The 19,531-nt window shown below is 40.1% G+C and overlaps 1 protein-coding gene across 4 annotated transcripts in view; it reads left to right on the plus strand.

The window, feature by feature from the left end:
* Positions 1-1,111: 1,111 nt before the first annotated feature.
* SLC24A2 (solute carrier family 24 member 2) overlaps positions 1,112-19,531 on the plus strand; it is a 287,097-nt gene continuing 268,677 nt past the window's right edge. For all 4 annotated transcript variants that reach the window (XM_055428161.2, XM_088837683.1, XM_088837684.1 and 1 more), the window contains exon 1: positions 1,112-2,041. In XM_055428161.2, the coding sequence (XP_055284136.2) occupies positions 1,112-2,041 (930 nt within the window). The remainder of the gene's footprint in view (positions 2,042-19,531) is intronic.

Below are 19,531 nucleotides of genomic sequence, written 5' to 3' on the forward strand. Positions count from 1 at the left end.
TGTCATATCTAGGTATTTCACCTTCTCTGTGGAGGCTGAGAATGAAAACTGCTTGGCTGTCTAACCTACTAGAGGGTCAGTGTTGGGGCTATTTTGGGCAGATTTTTGTGGACAGAGGTATTACTGCAACGTGCATATTATTTATGAAATACATAGTTGATCTCTTGAAATAGCCTACTTGTTAGGAGTTGTTTGATTTACCAAGTTGTGTATTTTAAATATGACTGAAGGTTTTTTTTTAAGCTTTAGCTGAAAATAATATCTAGATATTTAGAAAAGACAGTTTGTTCACGTCATCAGAACATTCTTTTAAACTTAATTTTAAAGGGCTTCTTATCTATATTTGATATACTGGAGAGGGTTTTCATGAAAAATAAGAGCCTGAGAGTATTAAGTGTCCAGAAAAAGAGTGCTGATCCTCCAGCACTCAGCCCTTTCCAAGTGACAGATTAAATCCGAAAAGTGTGCCTGCAACTGGAATTATATAATTGGACCAAAAGAAAAGGCGATGGTTTGGTTGTCAAATATGTAGATAATTCTAAAGGAAGTGATACCTTTTTGAGCACTGGGATGTTATTTGTTTCATGATTTAAGGTGGGATAAGAAGATTTTCATCTACATCTATAACATTTTTTATTTAACACACACAAATATGTATCTATGTGTTTACCCAAGTGTTTGCCTTTGTACACACATTTTAATAAGTGCCTAAGATGTCACATCCTCCTCTTAATGCTTCATATCTTTTAACTCATCCTCAAAGCATTCCTTGGTGGTAGGTGCTGTGATTGTCCTAATTTTTGAAATGGGGAAACTGAAGCACAGAAGAATTAAGGAATTTAACCCAAAGTCACATGGCTGGCTATAGGATAGGATTTTTTTCATATCTGCCAAATTGTTTTGTAAAAAAAAAATACATGATTTTATGACTCACGTATCCTTGTTTTTATTTTTATTTAAGCATAAATGTTGAAAATATTTCCTGTGAAGCCTAAGAATCCCTGATTGTGGAAGCGCCTCACAAGCACTGTTACCTGTAAGGAAAAGTATGAAAGAACCATCTGGTTGAGTCTACAAATTTAAAACCATCACATCCACCAGAAGACCCAGGATGGATCTGCACCAAAGCGCCACCATCTCTTTCCTTGAGAAATGGTATTCAGATAAGTCACCGTCTGGCTGCAGGAGACATTATAATGTCAGGAAAAAACTGAAGTTGATTCGAATCCTAGGCCTTTTCATTGGCCTGGTAGCCATTAGCACTGTCCCGTTTTCAATCAGTGCCTTTTCTGAGACAGAGACACACAGCACAGGAGAGGCCAGGGGTGCCAGTGGCCCCGGGGCAGCACACAGTTACCACGAAAGAACTCTCTTAGATTTAAATGACAAGATTCAAGATTATACTCCACAGCCAGCTCTTTCTCAGGAAGGCATATCTGAGAATAGTACAGATCATGCCCAAGGAGACTACCCCAGAGACATCTTTTCCCTCGAGCAACGAAGAAAAGGCGCCATCATTCTCCATGTCATTGGGATGATCTACATGTTCATAGCCTTAGCCATTGTCTGTGATGAGTTCTTTGTTCCCTCATTGACTGTCATCACTGAAAAACTGGGCATATCTGACGATGTGGCTGGGGCCACCTTTATGGCTGCCGGGGGCTCAGCGCCAGAACTTTTCACGTCTCTCATAGGGGTATTTATTGCTCACAGCAATGTTGGCATTGGCACAATCGTGGGCTCAGCGGTGTTCAATATCCTCTTTGTCATTGGCATGTGTGCTCTGTTTTCCAGAGAAATCTTAAACCTGACATGGTGGCCGCTCTTTCGGGATGTGTCCTTCTACATCATTGACTTAATCATGCTGATCATATTTTTCCTGGATAACTTTATCATGTGGTGGGAGAGCTTGCTTCTCTTGACAGCTTACTTTGGCTATGTGGTTTTCATGAAATTCAACGTCCAAGTAGAAAGATGGGTGAAGCAAATGATAAATCGCAACAAAGTCGTCAAGGTGACAGCGCCAGAAGCCCAACCAAAGGTTGGTGGCAGTGGTTGTTTATTTAATGTTCTTCTTGGCCATAGCTCTGAGTTCTTAGTTTTTGAGATCTGCCGCTTTTTTAATCAGATGGCGTTGGGGGCTGTAATGGATAGCAGGGTTCTTTCTGCAGTTCTCTGATAGCCAGACTATCACAGTGGGAAAAATTTGGGGGTACTCTGGAGAATGTCTACTAAATTCTCATCTGTTTGCCTCAGAGTAAAGCATTTGTAAATATAGGTTACATAAGCTTCCCAGAGAAGACTCAGCAGTTATTTGTGTCTTATTTTGTTCAAGGAGGCATAGCAATTTTGTGAGCAGTTTTATTTTCATGGGAAAATATGTGTGTGTGCTTTGCACATTGCAGGGCTTTTTCTATTTAAATGAACATATGACAGTTATAATGAACCATCTCTTTAAGGTGCTCAGCAAAGAAAGTATGTTTGTGTCCCCAAATATGGACCTGTAAGTCAGCAGCCTAGAGCCTCGCACGATTGGTCGTTCAAGTGGGTCATGGCCATGCTTCTTGATCCACACAGTGTGCTTCAGACCACTTGACCAGGCATGGATCAGGATCCATGAGAGTCAGTGGCAAGCCATGCTGCCTGCCTCTGTAGCTCGATGGCCCATTTTGCACACCATGTTAAACATGACCCAGAGTATTTTCTAGAGTAGGACTTGAGGGGGTTTTAAAGACAACAGTGGTCATCCTATCACATAGGTAGCAAGTAAACTGGTAAAGAACTTAGAAGAAATTGATCTGAAAAAATATAGGTTAGTCTTTTAAAATAATCAGTAATGTTTACTAATGGGAAAATTAATAAAATTTTATGTTAAGTAGAGTGATGCAGTTTTGATTTATATCCTAACATTGGAATGTCATCTCAAGATTGTGATTTTAAACAGAAAACCGAAATACATATGCAGATTTTTCATTCTAGCATCTGGGGAAATTCTCATGTATGCAGAAAACAGATGTTAAGTGGAGGGTGAGATGTTTATCCAGAGTGAAGAAAAAAATGATATTAATTTAGCATAATTCCTCTATGTTCAAGTTTCGTGACCATCTATCATTTTTGTAGCAGCCATGAAACAAGCAAAGTGCAGACAAAAAATCTACTAGTGATATTTCTATTTATTCCATGCAAAAGAGAAATATTCTGGAATGTATTTTTGTTAACCTATCACTCAGTGTATGGTTGTTTCTTAGAAACTGTAGTAAGGAAAAAAAAACCATGGCAAATAATATTCAGATGTGATACTAGTCTGTGTCCTTAAGGGCATAAGATAGGGTCATCACTGGAGCCCCCTCCCTGGTCTAATTTTGTAGCCCAAAAGATGATCCCTCAAGCTATCTTCTCAAAACTGACTGCAAGTTTAAGTGGTTTGCATTAGTAGTCTATGTGTTTATTCCAATTAGAATGCTGAACAGTTGCCAAGGGAAAGGCAGATTTTTTAGAGGCAAGGAAATGATTTGGTGCCTTATAAATATCCTGGGCACATCAAGGATAAAAAGTCTTTTTGAGAACTCAGTACTTTTCGTTTTGTTACGGCACAGTGGAACTTCATTAACTTAGACACAGAACTCGGCTAAACGTTATGTTGGCAACAAGTATGAAAAAGGAATTTGCAGAGTGGTCCAATGATGTATTGAAGATTGCAGGGGTATTTTGTATTCTGCTAGGAAGGGAGAAGCTGGTTTTGTGCATTTAGTAATAACTTTTAAAGTATGGTCTACAGACAGTTTTTAATAAATTATGTCACTCATTAAATCAGCTCTTGCAGGATTTTTACCCTACTATAATAGGTGACTGTCATGTCATTTTTATGGTAATTTAAAAGTCAATAACTTAGGCTGAGATTTCTTGAAGTTGTTATTTATATCCATAATTTTTGCTATGCTTAATATTGTGCATCTAAAAAAATTTGGAATTCTGGACTTACCTAATTAAAAAAGAAAGCAGATTATATTCATGACTATATCTCCTTTTTCAGATTTACCCAAAAAATATGTTCATTGTATTGTTTTCCTTTGAGCACCAAATAGATTTAGTTGTTTCATTTAATGATTATCATTTATTTTGGCATTCAGAAACTAGATTGAACTATAAATTATCATGGGACCAGAATTTTTTAACATTGCTATGTCTTGTTTGGTATACTAGAACACAGATATTTTTAGGTGGACTAATACATATTGATGTGTGATTTCCTTTACGAAATTTCACCTTGCCAATTTCACCTTTGAATTTTGTTGGAAAAAAGTTTTTTCAGCAGCTGGTCTGTATCAGATGCCTGATTTCAGAATCTTGTGGAAATTTTGCTCTTTGAGCACTGAACAGAAGGTGTCTCAAGGAGAGACGGTCCTTAAGCTTGGTGCTGTTGTTCTCTGATCTAAAAAGTTGATTTCTGGCTGTGTACCCCACCCCCCTTTCCTACCTAAGTCAGTGCTTCTAACATCATCAGAACGCTCAGAGAAAGACTCCAAGCCAAAGACATTCCTTGATGGAGTCTTCATAGAGAGGAATGTGCTATACAAGAATTGAGGAAACAAAATACTAAGCCTGTTTTAGGCAAGACTACCTCATTGTTTCCTATGTGCAGTTATAGAGCAGGGGGGTATGGGAATGTGATGGAAACATATTTAGATATTTTTATACAAGTCATCATGGTTCTTCCTGGAAACTCATCAATTCTGCTGAGCCGTAGGCTGTGAAATATCTTTGAAACTACTTGCTTCATGAACAAGTTGAAAATCTTCATTTGGTTTCATTATTGATGATGGGACAACTATGGAGCATGGAAAAATGAAAAATGGAATGTTTTTCTCATAGTTAAGTAATAGCGTCCCATTTTATTTAACTATTCCACCTGGTGTGCGGCTTTTTCATTTGATTTTTTTATACATCTCTTAGTGATAATATCATCCTTTAAAAATATATCATTTAGTGTCGTGACATAGTAAAGAGACCCTGGACTTTGATTCAGGGAAAAAAGGTTTTAACTCAGCTGTGTAATAAGCCTTGTAACCTCAGAGAAGTCACATAAACTCACTGAGCCTGTTTCCTAATTAGGAAAATGAAAATAATAATACCTGCTTCATAAAGTTGGAAAAATTGTTAAATGAAGAAATGAATATTAAGCCGCTAACATAGTCCTTGGCAAATGTGGGTTGTTCAGTAAGTGTTAGTTCCCTTTCTTTCATCTTTTGTTCTTAAGTGGAAAGTGAATCAGAATAAATTACTTTGAATTTGAGCATTTCAAAATATTTCTTGAATATTATAGTTCATGTCAGAGAATCATCGAGTTAAGCAGGCCATTGTCTCTCTTAGGGGCATGTGATATTTGTCATATTAAAATATTTATAAGCTTAATTTCACATACAGTGAATATATGCAGGGAAGATATTATAAACTCCAAGGAAATCTTCAAATACCTTTGCAGTCCTGAAAGTTTATTTTGTAGAATGTTACTTGCAGTAAGTAGGCCATTGACTATGGTTTTGATACATCTATGCTAAGCAGAGATTTAAGTGTATTTTTATTTATAAATGACTGGGACCCTCTTCTATAAACCTCTCCATGGATGGTTAGGAATTAATTTGAATCCTGCAGGATGTGAAGCAGTGGACTTTGAGGGCATCTGGTGTGTTTTGCTATGTGCCTGACTTGGCTGCTGAGGTCCGTTGATCTGCTATGGTGCTAGGCTGTCATTGGCCTAGAAAGCAGCTGTCCATGGTATTTAACTTCTTCTTAGACTTGGCACTGTAATCTGACAGCAAGTCAGCCCAGTTCAAATGAAGGGAATGGTCTAAATAAAGATGCTTAAAGCTGGATAGTTGAAGGCAGGCTACTTAGTAATGTAGGTGTGCCTTGCTTTATTCATTTTGTATGTTCCTGAAAAGTTGCTTGCCAGCAGTGTTTGCAGTGCAAATTGTTGTAATGGTCATGGGAAAATCGAAATTGAGACAGTGTTATAAATATTCTTCATAAAGTAGAATGTTTCTGATAAGATACTAAACCATAAATAATTATATAAATACAAATGTATAGTCCCAAGCTTTCCTAAGGCAAAGAATATATTATAAATTCAACCTTTGTTCACCCTCCATACCCAACAAATAAATTAATAAAATTAATGTACAGATTTCAAAGAAGGCAAGGTAAGCTCATCCTTGTAATGAGCAAGTATTACTTGATAGATTTGGAAACTCTCTTATCTTCAAAAGAAAGAAAACATAGGCGCTAAACTTCTTAACCGTCTAAAAACCTGTGATTGCAGTGTTCTTTTGAGTTCTTGGACTCAATTCAAATGTGTCGGGGTGGGGTTGGGGCTGCTTCCTACGTAGCACCAACGAATTCTCAGACACCAGCAGGGTGTCCAAGAATTTAACTCAATTCTGACACTGTCTGCCCAGAGATAGCATCAGTTTTCCTCAGATTAAGGGTTCAGTCCTATAAGACTGCCCTCTCCACCCCTACTTCAGAAGCAAGTCACCAGTCCAAGTTGTTACCTGTGCTTCTGACTGACTGTAAGTCAGGGGTTCCAGTGACCCCTCCTTGGGGTCAATGAATTTGCTAGAGGATCTCACAAAACTAAGAGAAACATTTCATTATTAGATCACTGGTTTATTGTAAAAGGGTATGACTCAGGGGCAGCCAGCTGAGGCATGGGGAAGGCAGGAACTTTCTCCAGGCACCACTCTCCCAGCATCTCCAGGTGTTCACCAACTCCCTAAACTCTCTGAACTCTGTCATTGGATCAGAAAGATCCCCTGGAGGAGAGCATGGCAACTCACTTCACTATTCTTGCCTAGAGAATCCCATGGACAGAAGTGGGCTACAGTCCATAGGGTTGCAAAGAGTCGAACACTCCTGAACCGATGTAGCACATATGCACCCATGGAGACTTCATTACATGGGCATAGTTGATCAAATCATCGACACCTGGCAGTTGATTTGTCCTCCAGCCCATCTTGGGCTTCCCTGCTGGCTCAGCGGTAAAGTATCTGCCTGCAACGCAGGAGACCCAGGTTCAATCCCTGGGTCAGGAAGATCCCCTGGAGAAGGGAATGGCAACCCACTCCAGAATTCTTGTCTAGAGAATTTCATGGACAGAGGAGCCTGGTGGGCTACAGTGCATGGGGTCGCAAAGAGTCAGACAGGACTGAGCAACTAACGCCTCACACCAGGTGGGAAGTGCTGTCTTTGTCTCCAACCCATCTGTCCTTGCTGGAAGGGAGTGGGACTGAAAATTCCAACTTTTAATCATCCAGTTGGCTCCATTAGCCACCAGCCCCAATCCTTAGGTGCTTTCTAAAAGTTGCCTCATTAACATAATGAAAGACAGCTGTGTCGCTCTCCACACTTAGGAAATTCCAGGGGTTTTGAGAACCATGAACTGGGAACTATGAACAAAGACTAACTATATACAGAAATGTATTTTGATCTTCTTAATGATCACAAGTCTGTTTGTTGATCTAGGAATACAGCATGGTGCTATTTCCCTTGTTTTGTTTCCCTCTACTTACGTTAAAGCAAACCCTTCAATTATTGCATATGATTCAGAGAGTGAAGGAGGCACTCAGAAAGACTCAGAAAGTCCAGTAGATTTTTATTCACAAAGGGAAGTTTGCACATATCTGTTCCTCTTGCTACCCTGGTTTCTCCAGCAAAAAAGGACCTGCACTTTGTGAATCCTTACAATGTTGAGAGCTAGGAGTTACCACCGCTTCCCTTCCTACTTTCTTCCTTTCTCCTTTTCCCTTCACTTCTCCCCATCTCTTTCATTTTTTCTTTTCTTTTTTTTGGTAGAATCAGATAATTTGTATTTTAACTTTAACAAGGAATGAGATTAAGTCGCTCTGTGAGGCGTCAAGAACATCTTTTTAGATAAGTCTCTAGTATAGCAGCATTTTGTTTAATTCAGTTTGGCAATCGTTATCTTTTAGCTGGAACATTTAGTTTACTTACATTGATAGTGATTACTATTACATTTCAATTCTTTCCTATCATGCTATTCTGTACTTTCTATTTGTTCTGTTTCTTTTCATAGTTTTTTCTCCTTTTTTGCAGCGGGGGGGGGGGGCGGATTTTTTTTCTAAGTCTGTTTTTCCCATTAGTAGTTTGGAATTTATACATCCTATTTCTATTCTTTTAATGTTTACCCTAAATTTTTTAATGAATATATTTAACTAACAGAGTATAAAGCTAGTATCTTTACACTCCTGCTAAATATCCTAAGGGCCTTACAACCTTTTAACTCAGTCAGCTCTCCCCCATTGTAAATAATTTGAAGTCTACAATCAAAGTTCTACCTTGGTGTTTTGAAACAGTTTTATTGAAGTATAACCTTCACATTTTTAATCCTACAAATTAGACATTATGCCATCAATGTTTTTAGATATAAATACATTTTTACTAGTTTTTCTTGTCCCTTCTTTTCGCATCGTACTTTTCTCTATGGTTTTTTCCTGTACTGACTTACTGTCTTTTTAAGGTCTTTGGCAAGAATCTGTTAATAGTATCTGCTTGTTTTTATTTGCTCAAAGATGTTTTACACTTTTGTTCTAGAAGGATAGCTTTGGTGGAGAGAAAGTTACTTTCCCATTCCACTTTGAAATAGTAATAATAATTTCACTGCCTCTGACTTCCGTTTTTGTCAGTGAAAAGACTGCTGCTGGTGTGAATGTCGCTCCTTTGTAAGAAGTTTATTCTTTTTGACTACTTTATAAGGTTCTTCTCTTTGTTTTTGGCGTTCAGCATATTCTTGATGCTGTGTCAGGTGTGATTTTCTCACTTATTTATCCCCGTTGTGATTCATTAGACTTCCTGAATTTGAGGATTTAGTGCCTCCCCCCAATTTGGCCTCTCTCTCATTTAGAATTCTGACTGGATATCCGTTGTATCATCTCAGCCTTCCTCCATGTCTTTCAGCCATTCGTCTTTTTCTGTGTTCATCTTTCTGATCATTTTTTTATATCTGTGTTCTACTTTCTGATTTTCTCTTCAGTTTTATCTAACCTGCATCTGTTTGGTTTCTAATTGTTATTATTATATTTTTCCTTTCTAGACGGTTTTTGTGGCTCAGTTTCACCACTATCATGTTGATTTTCATTGTTTATTCTTCCTTTATTATTTAATGCCCTCTTTGAGTTTTCTAAACATACTAAGTATATTTTAGTTCATAATCGGTATTTCTAGTGTTAGTATCCTTGCAGGTCTTAGTTGTGCTGTTTTATGTTTCATGTGGGTTGTTTCTTTTTATATTTAATTATTTCTTTTAAAACTCTGAACTTCTATTCTTTGGGACTCGACCTGTGGAACGACACTGAAGTCTGGGTTCTCGGTGTATCCCCACAGAGAGGACTCATTTGCTTCTCTGTCAAGTGCCTGGGAACTCAACCACCCTGGAATCATTCTAACCTGAATGCTGCTGCTGCTGCTAAGTCACTTCAGTCGTGTCCGACTCTGTGTGACCCCATAGACGGCAGCCCATCAGGCTCCCCCGTCCCTGGGATTCTCCAGGCAAGAACACTGGAGTGGGTTGCCATTTCCTTCTCCAGGAACTGGCCCTAGGGAGCTCTAAAAACTGCAGCTTTAGTATAATAGAAGACACTCACAGAAGGGACCAAGAAAGAACAGCCTGAGTGTCAGAAGAACACCTTGAGAAGAATGGGTGTTATGAAAGCAAAAAGCGTTTCAGTAAGAATTAGGCCCATTCTTGTACAGTTGGGGTATATGCTTGTGCATGCGTGCCTGCTCATTTGTTTTAGCCATGTCCAACCCTCTGTGACCCCAGGGATTGTAGCCCACCAGATTCCTCTGTCCATGGGATTCTCCAGGCAAGAATACTGGAGTGGATAGCCATGTCCTTCTCCAGGGAACATTAGGAATTTTTAAAAATTTACTCACAAGCCGCCATACATTTTCCTCAAAGAATGTATCTAAAGTAAACAAATATATGCAACCAATCTCATTACTAGATGTGGGAATGCTTACAAAGCCATATTTACACTTTTCTTTCGAATGACCTCTTTTCTGACAAAATTATCCTATAATTATTAAGGCTAAGGTACAGAAAATATATATACATAACATCATTTCTAAATAGTATTTTTATTTTAGCAAGCCGATAGTGTTCTGAGAGGGTTATGCCCATTATACATTGCTTGTTGTCTAGGTACTAAGTTGTGTCTGACTCTTTTGCAACACTGTGGACTGTAGCCCTCCAGGCTCCTCTGTCTGTGGGATTTCCCAGGCAAGAATACTGGATTGGGTGGCATTTCCTTCACCAAGGGATCTTTCCAACCCAGGGATCAAACTTGCCTCTCCTGAATGGCAGGTGGATTCTTTACCACTGAGCCATCTGGGACCCAATTATATGTACTGACATAAAATACTTAACTTTTTTTACCCAGGTAGTGTGAATTCAGATTCCAAATCCAGGAATGAGCCCATGGTTGGAAATTCCTAAAGGAGACTGTTTTTTTTTTTTCTTCAGTACCACTCAAAACCAAGACCAAAATAGGCATCTTCTACTATGTCCCTTTGGTAGGCAGATCCCCCCTGCCATTCACCTACTAAGAGTGTCAGCCCTTCAGGGTTTCTAGTTCATTGGGAGTGGAGGTCTCCCGTTGGGAGTGGAGGGAGGAGGTCCCTACTCCCTATCAGGCCTCGTGTTCATAGCTTCTACAATCCATGCTGGCCACTGGGGAACAGCAAATACTGCTTCCTCACCTAACAGAGATGGGGAATTTTAAAATACATAAAATATAATATCTAACCTATGTTATATATTAATATATAATTCATTAGATACATATAATATATATACACCTAGTATAATTTGAGGTGTATATACTGAAAATGGTTTCTCTGAATGTTTCATCCATCCAAAAATATGTTTTAGGCTTTGGATTTGTCAAATGATAGTGCATATAGCAAGGGATGCTAATATGTATTTTAATTGTATACTTTCAGAATGTTTAATGTAATCTGACATTGTATGTAAGAAAACTCCATATCCACAAAAGATCCTACCGATGGCAAATTTTGAGTCAAATAGAAAAGGCAATCTAATAGAAATTGTAGACTTGTAGAAATCCAAGTTGTAGATTTGTTTTTTAAATAATATTTTTGCCAGATACTTAAAGTAATATATTCACCATATAGGATTATAAAAACACATCAATATATGAAAAAGAAAATTTTAAATAGCCTCTAATCTCTCCGTTTCACCATCCAGAAATAACTGTGCACATTTCTGCATTTATTCATCCAGATTTTTCTCACACACACACACATACTCTCACACATATACATACACACATATATACCTAGATAAGTTGAAATGATATTGGATATGTACAAATTTAAACTTACATTGACTATATGCCATTTTAGTATTTTTTAACTTGGTTTATTATGAGCATTTCCTTATATCATTGAATATTTTTCAAAAACATTGTTCACTGTTTGGCATTATCATAAAATAGTTATTTTTATATTATATTTCACTACTATAAAAGATACTACAGCCAACAGCATTACACGTGAATTTTTAATTTTGGAGAGGCAGAAATTCTGAGACAAAGTTTATGAGCTTTTAAAGTTTCTGCTTGGTTGCTACATCTTTGGTAGTGTTGACTATTATCATTCTTAATGTTCACCAATTTCATAGGTCAAACATCATTTCATTGTTTTATGCATTCCTTTGATTAATTGGGATGTTGAAAATATGCTTTTTGAGAATTAAAATTTTCACTTAAGGATTGCCCAATTTCCTATGTGTCTTTTGCATCATTTTTAAAGTTTGTGTGATGACTCAAAAAATCTCACAAACATATGCTGAGAATCACTAACTTTAGCTGCATCCCTCCCCACATTTCCACACCTAAATGAAGGCAGGAAGTTGCTGCAGTTTTTGTTTTAGAGGATGAATTATTCTGAAGAGGGAGGCCTTGTGACCCAGGAGGTAAGAAATGATGTTCCCAGGGACTGGGGTGTGGCCCTGGCCACATGACCTCAGTGGATCCTGTACCTCCTCAGACCCTATCTCCAAATCTGGAAAATGAGAGATTTGACCCACATCACCTGAAAAGTTACTTTAGCCTGTCATTTCTGTCCTCAGAGACTCTCATCATTATGATGCGAAATACTCTAACCTTGCCAAAGTGACAATCTAACACATTTACCTAAAACAGAAGAACAGATTCTCACCATGCCCATAGCACCAAACTCTTTTCCTAACCCGGCTTCCTTGTAGTATTTTCACTCAAATGATTTAATTGACTTGGCTAAACAATCATTTTTGCTTAAGCATTACTGTGGGAGGCTGTTCTCCCAGGCAGACAGGAGAACAACTTGCATGGGAGAAAATGGTTTAAAGTTTACTGCAGGACTCTACACCTCCTCACCTTTGTGGCTTCTGGCAGTGGAAACCCTTGTTGGCAATTGAATGTGTGTCCCTGGGTCACTGGTCTCTCCTGATCTCCCCAAAGTCGAAAGAGAGAGATCTGAAAACTGGACATGCGCTGAAAGATACTATGTCCTTACCGCATCAATATTCTGAAACAGATACCATCTCCATCTGCACAGCAGGAACCTGAGGACCAGGAAACATAAATGACTGCCTAAGGTCCAAATTTAGAGGTGTTAAACTGCATTTAACACGACTGAGCACGCACACCTGTCTGACTCCTAAATGCATGCTGGTTCTCTCAGTGCTTCCCTCCGGGCAGTTGGGAATGAAGACAAAGCAAATCTCCAAATTGATGCACATTTCATATTGTGTGTGTGTGTGTGTGCATGTGCTTGCACACTAAGTCACTTCAGTCATGTCCGACTCTTTGTGACCCCATGGACTGTACCCCGCCAGGCTCCTCTGTCCATGGAATTCTTCAGGCAAGAATACTGAAGTGGGTTGCCATTCTTTCTCCAAGGGATCTTCCTGACCCAGGGGTTGAACCCGGGTCTCCTGCATTGCAGGCAGGTTCTTTACCATCTGAGCCACCAAGGAAGCCTCTCTGTTAGTCAGTGACTTTCAAATATTTTTTACCGCAACCCCCACTAAGAAACATATTTTACATCTTGACTCAGTATATACACACACCCATGCGCATACACATACATATGTATATGTTTACATATACATATAAAATAAAATCTAAGTGGGAGGCAGTTTTATATATATATATTGTATTTTCTATTCTACTACAAATACTAGTTTCAACCCTAAAATAGTTTCATGACTCACCAATGGGTTGTGACGTAAGTTTTTAAAAATACCATGTTAAGAAATTCCTATTTCCTCCTGCTTTTTCTTAGTGGGGCTGTCCTGTAAGGACATCTCTCTGATCAAGGGGGCGAATAGGGACAGAAAACCAGATATCACTCTCCTGGACCAGCTGCGTGCTGTGGTGAGGGACTGTGGCTGCCCAGAGGAAAGGGTACCTTTTCTTAATTCCACAAAAGCAGCCCTTTATGCCGGAGGCATCTTTGCTCCTCACCCGCTCTGGTTCTGACACTGACTGACTGCTGGGTAAGGAAGGTGCAGATCAAAGCTTGATGTGCTTGCTCCCTGAGCCTCAGCTCATCCTTGGTTCCCGATGAGCTTTTCATCAGGTGGAAAAGAAATGTGGATGAAACAGGCATGAAATCAGAGAGAAGCAGAACTTGACGAGATGGCCGAAGCTGCATTTCAATTAGGTTGGTTACCTTTTTATGAAGGATTGGATTTGTAAACCAAGTGATGCAGGCACAGTTCGTGTCCTGGTAAAAGCTAATGGGTTTGGAAACGGTCTGGGCACCAGTCTATATTAATGCCATGTTTACAGCTTTAAAGGATGCACTCAGAATCTTGCATTGGTAGGAAGCAAGCCTGGAGAGATGGTGCGCACTTCATCCCCAAACACTGGCTGTCTAACCTTGGTCCAGGTGCTTTGCCCCAAGCATCTCCTATGAAAATGAAGGGGCTACCTTAGCTCCACAGTCCCTATGAGCTCTGATACTCTGAGCATCTTCGTTAATCAGAAAGAAACAAGTATACGTCCATAATTATGGACTGACCTACCAAAGAGGCGGTGAGGTCATGAAGCCCTGAACTTATCACCTTCAGAGTCCTTTTCCAAATAAGGTGGCCAATTAAAGGAAGCAACAGTTAGAACTGGACATGGAACAACAGACTGGTTCCAAATAGGAAAAGGTGTATGCCAAGGTTGTATATTGTCACCTTGCTTATTTAACTTATATGCAGAGTACATCATGAGGAACACTGGGCTGGAAGAAGCACAAGCTGGAATCAAGATTGCTGGGAGAAATATCAATAACCTCAGATATGCAGATGACACTACCCTTATGGCAGAAAGTGAAGAGGAACTAAAAAGCCTCTTGATGAAAGTGAAAGAGGAGAGTGAAAAGGTTGGCTTAAAGCTCAACATTCAGAAAACAAAGATCATGGCATCTGGTCCCATCACTTCATGGGAAATAGATGGAAAAACAGTGGAAACAGTGTCAGACTTTATTTTTTTGGGCTCCAAAATCACTGCAGATGGTGATTGCAGCCATGAAATTAAAAGACGCTTGCTCCTTGGAAGGAAAGTTATGACCAACCTTGATAGTATATTAAAAAGCAGAGACATTACTTTGCCAACCAAGGTCCGTCTAGTCAAGGCAATGGTTTTTCCCGTGGTCAGGTATGGATGTGAGAGTTGGACTGTGAAGAAAGCTGATCGCTGAAGAATCGATGCTTTTGAACTGTGGTGTTGGAGAAGACTCTTGAGAGTCCCTTGGACTGCAAGGAGATCCAACCAGTCGATTCTAAAGGAGATCAATCCTGGGTGTTCATTGGAGGGACTGATGCTAAAGCTGAAACTGCAATACTTTGGCCACCTCATGCAACGAGTTGACTCACTGGAAAAGACTCTGATGCTGGGAAAGGTTGGAGGCTGGAGGAGAAGGGGACGACGGAGAATGAGATGGCTGGATGGCATCACCGACTCTGTGGACATGAGTTTGAGTGAACTCCGGGAGTTGGTGATGGACAGGGAGGCCTGGCGTGCTGTGATTCATGGGGTCACGGAGAGTCGGACACAACTGAGCGACTGAACTGAAGTGAACTGAACTGAACCCTCTGAAAGGGTAATGCGGGCTTCTTTACCCATCCATAGGATGTTCTTAGAAAGGGTTGAAGTTGCTGGCGCTATGTAAATAACTTTCTCTTTTACTGCTTGATGGACTTTGAGCTGGGCAGGCAGATTGCAAGTAGGAATACAGGTTTCCCCTTCATCAGCCTGATTCCTCCCACTTAAACTGTCCTCTGTTGACCTAACCACTCGTAGGCTGAGTCAGTTTCATTTTTCCCTGACGTCTAATAGCAGTGAAAAAGATGTTGAACCACTTCTGTTATTATAGGTGTGTGGTGGCCACTGAGCATTGGTGCATGGGTTCCAGGAATCTGAGACTTTGTTTCCCGAAAGGGAAGATGACAGTTGAGGGTTAACACAATAGAATTATTATTTAAGACTGAGAGTGTGACCCTCCTTGCTGTGTGATCTTGAACAAGTCACTGAACCTCTCTGGGCTTGTGTTTGTTTATCTATAAATTAAGAAAAATAGCAGGCTTTCCCTCAGAGGGAGGCTATGAATTTTGATGCAATCGCACAGGAAAAGTGATTAACAGAATATGGTCCCACCCAGCCACATATATTCTACTCCTGGTCTCTTTTCCTCTGAGTCCCTCCCATTTGCTGTTAGCCTGTTCTCCCTGAGTCCTGTCATTTTGGGACCTTGCCTCAGCCCCTAGGCCCTCTTCTCTCTGCCTCACAAGCAGCCAGATGAAGGAGCAATTCTCCAACTAATCCCTAACTAATAGTCAAATCCTCAGTGTTCGGACTTGAACCTGCTTTCCCTCTGTTCTTGCAGAGGATTAAGAGAGAAGCAGTTTCCCTGTTATGAAATTGAACCTCACTCAACCACAAAATTCTCTTGAGCCCTCCTGTCACTGCCCTGTAAATGTATTTACTCTGTTCTTATAGACATCATCAGTATTTAATCTCAGCTTGTCACATCTCCATTCGATCGTGGCTGGGCCTTATGTTTGCCAGCATCTGAGTTTTCTGCCTTGGATCAAATTACTCTTCTTGACTCTGGAACTAACCAATCCCATATGCAGTATTTGGTGTTTCCCTTGGTACCAAGGGTAGAAGGAAAAAGCGCACTGAATACCCTTTGAAAAGTTACTAATGGTGGTGGTGAGTGTCCATGATTAAAAAAAAAGTCTGGGCTTAAATCAATCATAAAACATAGTGGCTTATGTATTAAAATCAAGGAACAAACAACAAATATCCAGCTTAAACAATTCAGCGGACAATCTCTAGTCCCCTCAGGTAGGAAGAATCGGTGTCAGGGCAGGTGAGGGACCTCAATTCTGAAAGCTGTGTCATTCCAGCTGTGGCCTCGAAATAGTCCTCCTTACCTTGGAGCATTGTATAACATTTCTCTGTTGATTTTTTGATAAGTTTTTTGAGATATAATTCACTTATCATAGAATTAACCGTGTGTGCAGTTCACTGGTTTTTTTGTATGTTCACAGAGTTGCAAAATCATCACCACTAATTTTAGAGCATGTTCATCGCCACCAGAAAGGAACCCTGTATCTATCATCCCTCATCCCTCTTTCCATCCCCATCCCTGGTAGCCACCAGGCTTCTTCCTGTTGCCATAGATTTGCCTATTGTGGACGTTTCATATCAGTGAGAGTCATACAGCACATGGCCTTTTGTGTCTAGCTTCTCTCACTTAGCATAACGTTTTCGAAGTTCACCCATGGTGTTGCCTTTTGATGGCCAAATGTTCCGTTGTATGGAAATACTGTATTTTGTTTATCCGTTCATCAGCTGATGGACATTCGGCTTACTTCCACTTTTTCGCCGTTATAAGTAATGCTGCTGTGAATGTTTGCTTACAGGTTTTTCTGTGGATATATGGTTTCAATTCTCCTTGGTAGTATTTGGGGTAGAATTGGTCGGTCACGTGCTCACTGTATGTTTAACATTTCAAGGAACTGCCAAACTGTTTTCTAAAGTGGCTGTACCGTTTTGCATTCCTACCAGCAGTGTATGACAGTCCCAATTTCCCTCCATCTTTGCCAACATTGACTATTGTATGTCTTGCTGGTTATACCCATCCTAGTGGATGTGGGGGCATCCCAGGTAGTGCTAGTGGTAAAGAATCCACCTGCCAGTGCAAGAGACACAAGAAAGACAGGTTCGATCCCTTGGTCAGAAAGATCCCCTGGAGGAGGAAATGGCTGCTCACTCCAGTACTCTTGCCTGGAAAATCCCATGGACAGAGGAGCCTGGCAGGCTACAGTCCATGGGGTCGCAAAGAGTCAGACACAGCTTAGCGACTAAACAATAATAACAACAAAGTGGTTGTGGAGTAGTATCTCAACAACACAGTCGACGTGGAGTGGTATCTCACTGTGATTTTGATTCGCATTTTCTTGAAGGACGATGATGTTAAACATCTTTTTATGAGCTTCTTGGCTACTTGTATATCTTCTTTGGGGAAATGTCTGTTCACATCCTTTGCTTACTTAAAAATTGGGTTATTTGCCTAACTGCTGAGTTTGAGTTCTTTATGTATTCTGGATGCAAGTCCCTTACCATATATGTGATCATAAATTTCTTCTGTTCCGTGGAATAAGGAATATGCTGCGTGGATGGGGCAGCTTCTAGACTGGGACCAATTCTGTGCTGTCGCATATGTTCTCCTGGCATCAACTTGGTGATTTGGAACCTTGGATCAACCCTAAAGCTGCCTCTTCCCTTGAGTTAGTCTTGGGAAAAGCTTGATCCCCTTGAAGCTAAGGAGTGGAGGAGGATTTAGGGGTCATTTGAGGTTCAGGACTTGTTGATTATAGAGAACCTGGGAACATGAATCTACTTGAATACTGGCCCCAGGATGTTTGCTTTCTGGTTACTACATCACCCTTTTAAAGCTACTCCTGATCCTTCTCTGTATTATCTAAGAGAGTTTCTTGTTATCAAATCCTTTCCCAACGTATTATCCAGGAGCCTTGTCAGGAAAGCAGTTGAATCACAGTCCTTCATTCTCAGATGTGAACTTTGCTTACGTGATGTTGTTTGAACCTTGGCACTTAGCTTTATACATCTTGGTTGGGGGCCAGTCTTGCCCATCTACCCACTCTGTCCCAAAACCTATAACTTTTCCCACTCTAGCTCCTGGGAGCATTTGCATCCATTTTTAACAAAGCTTTATAAGTATATGGAGCTGCATACAGTAAATAATAATAATGCTAGTAATGATCTACTTTGTCATTGCCTAGCATGAATTGTAATTGCACAAACCTAATTAATGAGCACACTCCGAGAGTAAACAGAACTTGGCCATGCAATCCTGCTGTGTACAAAAATGCCCAATTGATTCAAAGCTCCAGTGGTTTTCAGGGGGTCCAGGAAACATCCCCTCTCTTGCTACTAGCTTGCTTCAGCTACACAGTGACTGCTGGCATGGTGGATGGAGTTTGGGGGCCGTGAACAGGAGGCTGATTTATTTAAATAGGTTCAGATGTGACAGGCTGCTCGTTTGATGCTTACTTTGAAGGGCCATCGCAAATCTGCTGTTTTCTGCTGCCTTTTATTTGAAATACAATTAAGTAGATAGCCACAAATAGCTCTGACCTTGAAAGTCTAAGTGAAGGTGAGAAGTGAGAACAGGCTTAGGAAACATATGTTTTGGCATCTTAATGCTCTGCAAGTCACAGACACGTAAGAAAAATAAATAGAACAGGATAAGATAGTGTTGCGCTTTAGGAAGAAGAAATGCCCTGGGAAGTAGCACCACATGCTTTACTGGTGGATAATCAAAAGCTGTGCTAAAAATTAATCCAGCTCTGTCTCATTTCACTGTGTGGCTCTGGGAGACCAGCCCCAAGTGAGTGGTATTGCCAGTGATGCTCAGCCCATGATCACCTTGGATCTGAGTTTCTGCCAAGTGCCTCTCCTAAGCACTGCCCGCTTCCTCTCAGCAGCCCCAATACATGCTTTCAGTTCAGTTCAGTCACTCAGTCGTGACCGACTCTTTGCGACCCCATGAATCACAGCACGCCAGGCCTCCCTGTCCATCACCAACTCCCAGAGTTCATTCAAAATACATGCTTTAGGTTATTTGTTTGTAGTAAAATTGCTTAGAGTCTCATATGACCATTTCAGTTCTGGTTCTTGCAAATGTGAATCACTGAATGGACCCATAGTTGAATAGCTTGTTTTGGACATGATCAGCATAGAGCTTCTCATTAAAATTCTTAAGGTCCTCAGAGTTGGGTTATAGAGGTTTAAAGAGGTTTTTTTTTTAAGCTACCTGGAAAAAAAAATATTATTAAGTATTTTGTGTTCTGTGAACACCTCTTTTCTCTCTTTAACCGTAACCTGATCCAGCAGTTAAAAAATGCTTGTCTGAGTATCTTTCT

This window comes from Moschus berezovskii, chromosome 7 (assembly GCF_049115385.1).
Source record: "Moschus berezovskii isolate FMDL1 chromosome 7, NW_MosBer_1.0, whole genome shotgun sequence".
Lineage (NCBI taxonomy): Eukaryota > Metazoa > Chordata > Mammalia > Artiodactyla > Moschidae > Moschus > Moschus berezovskii.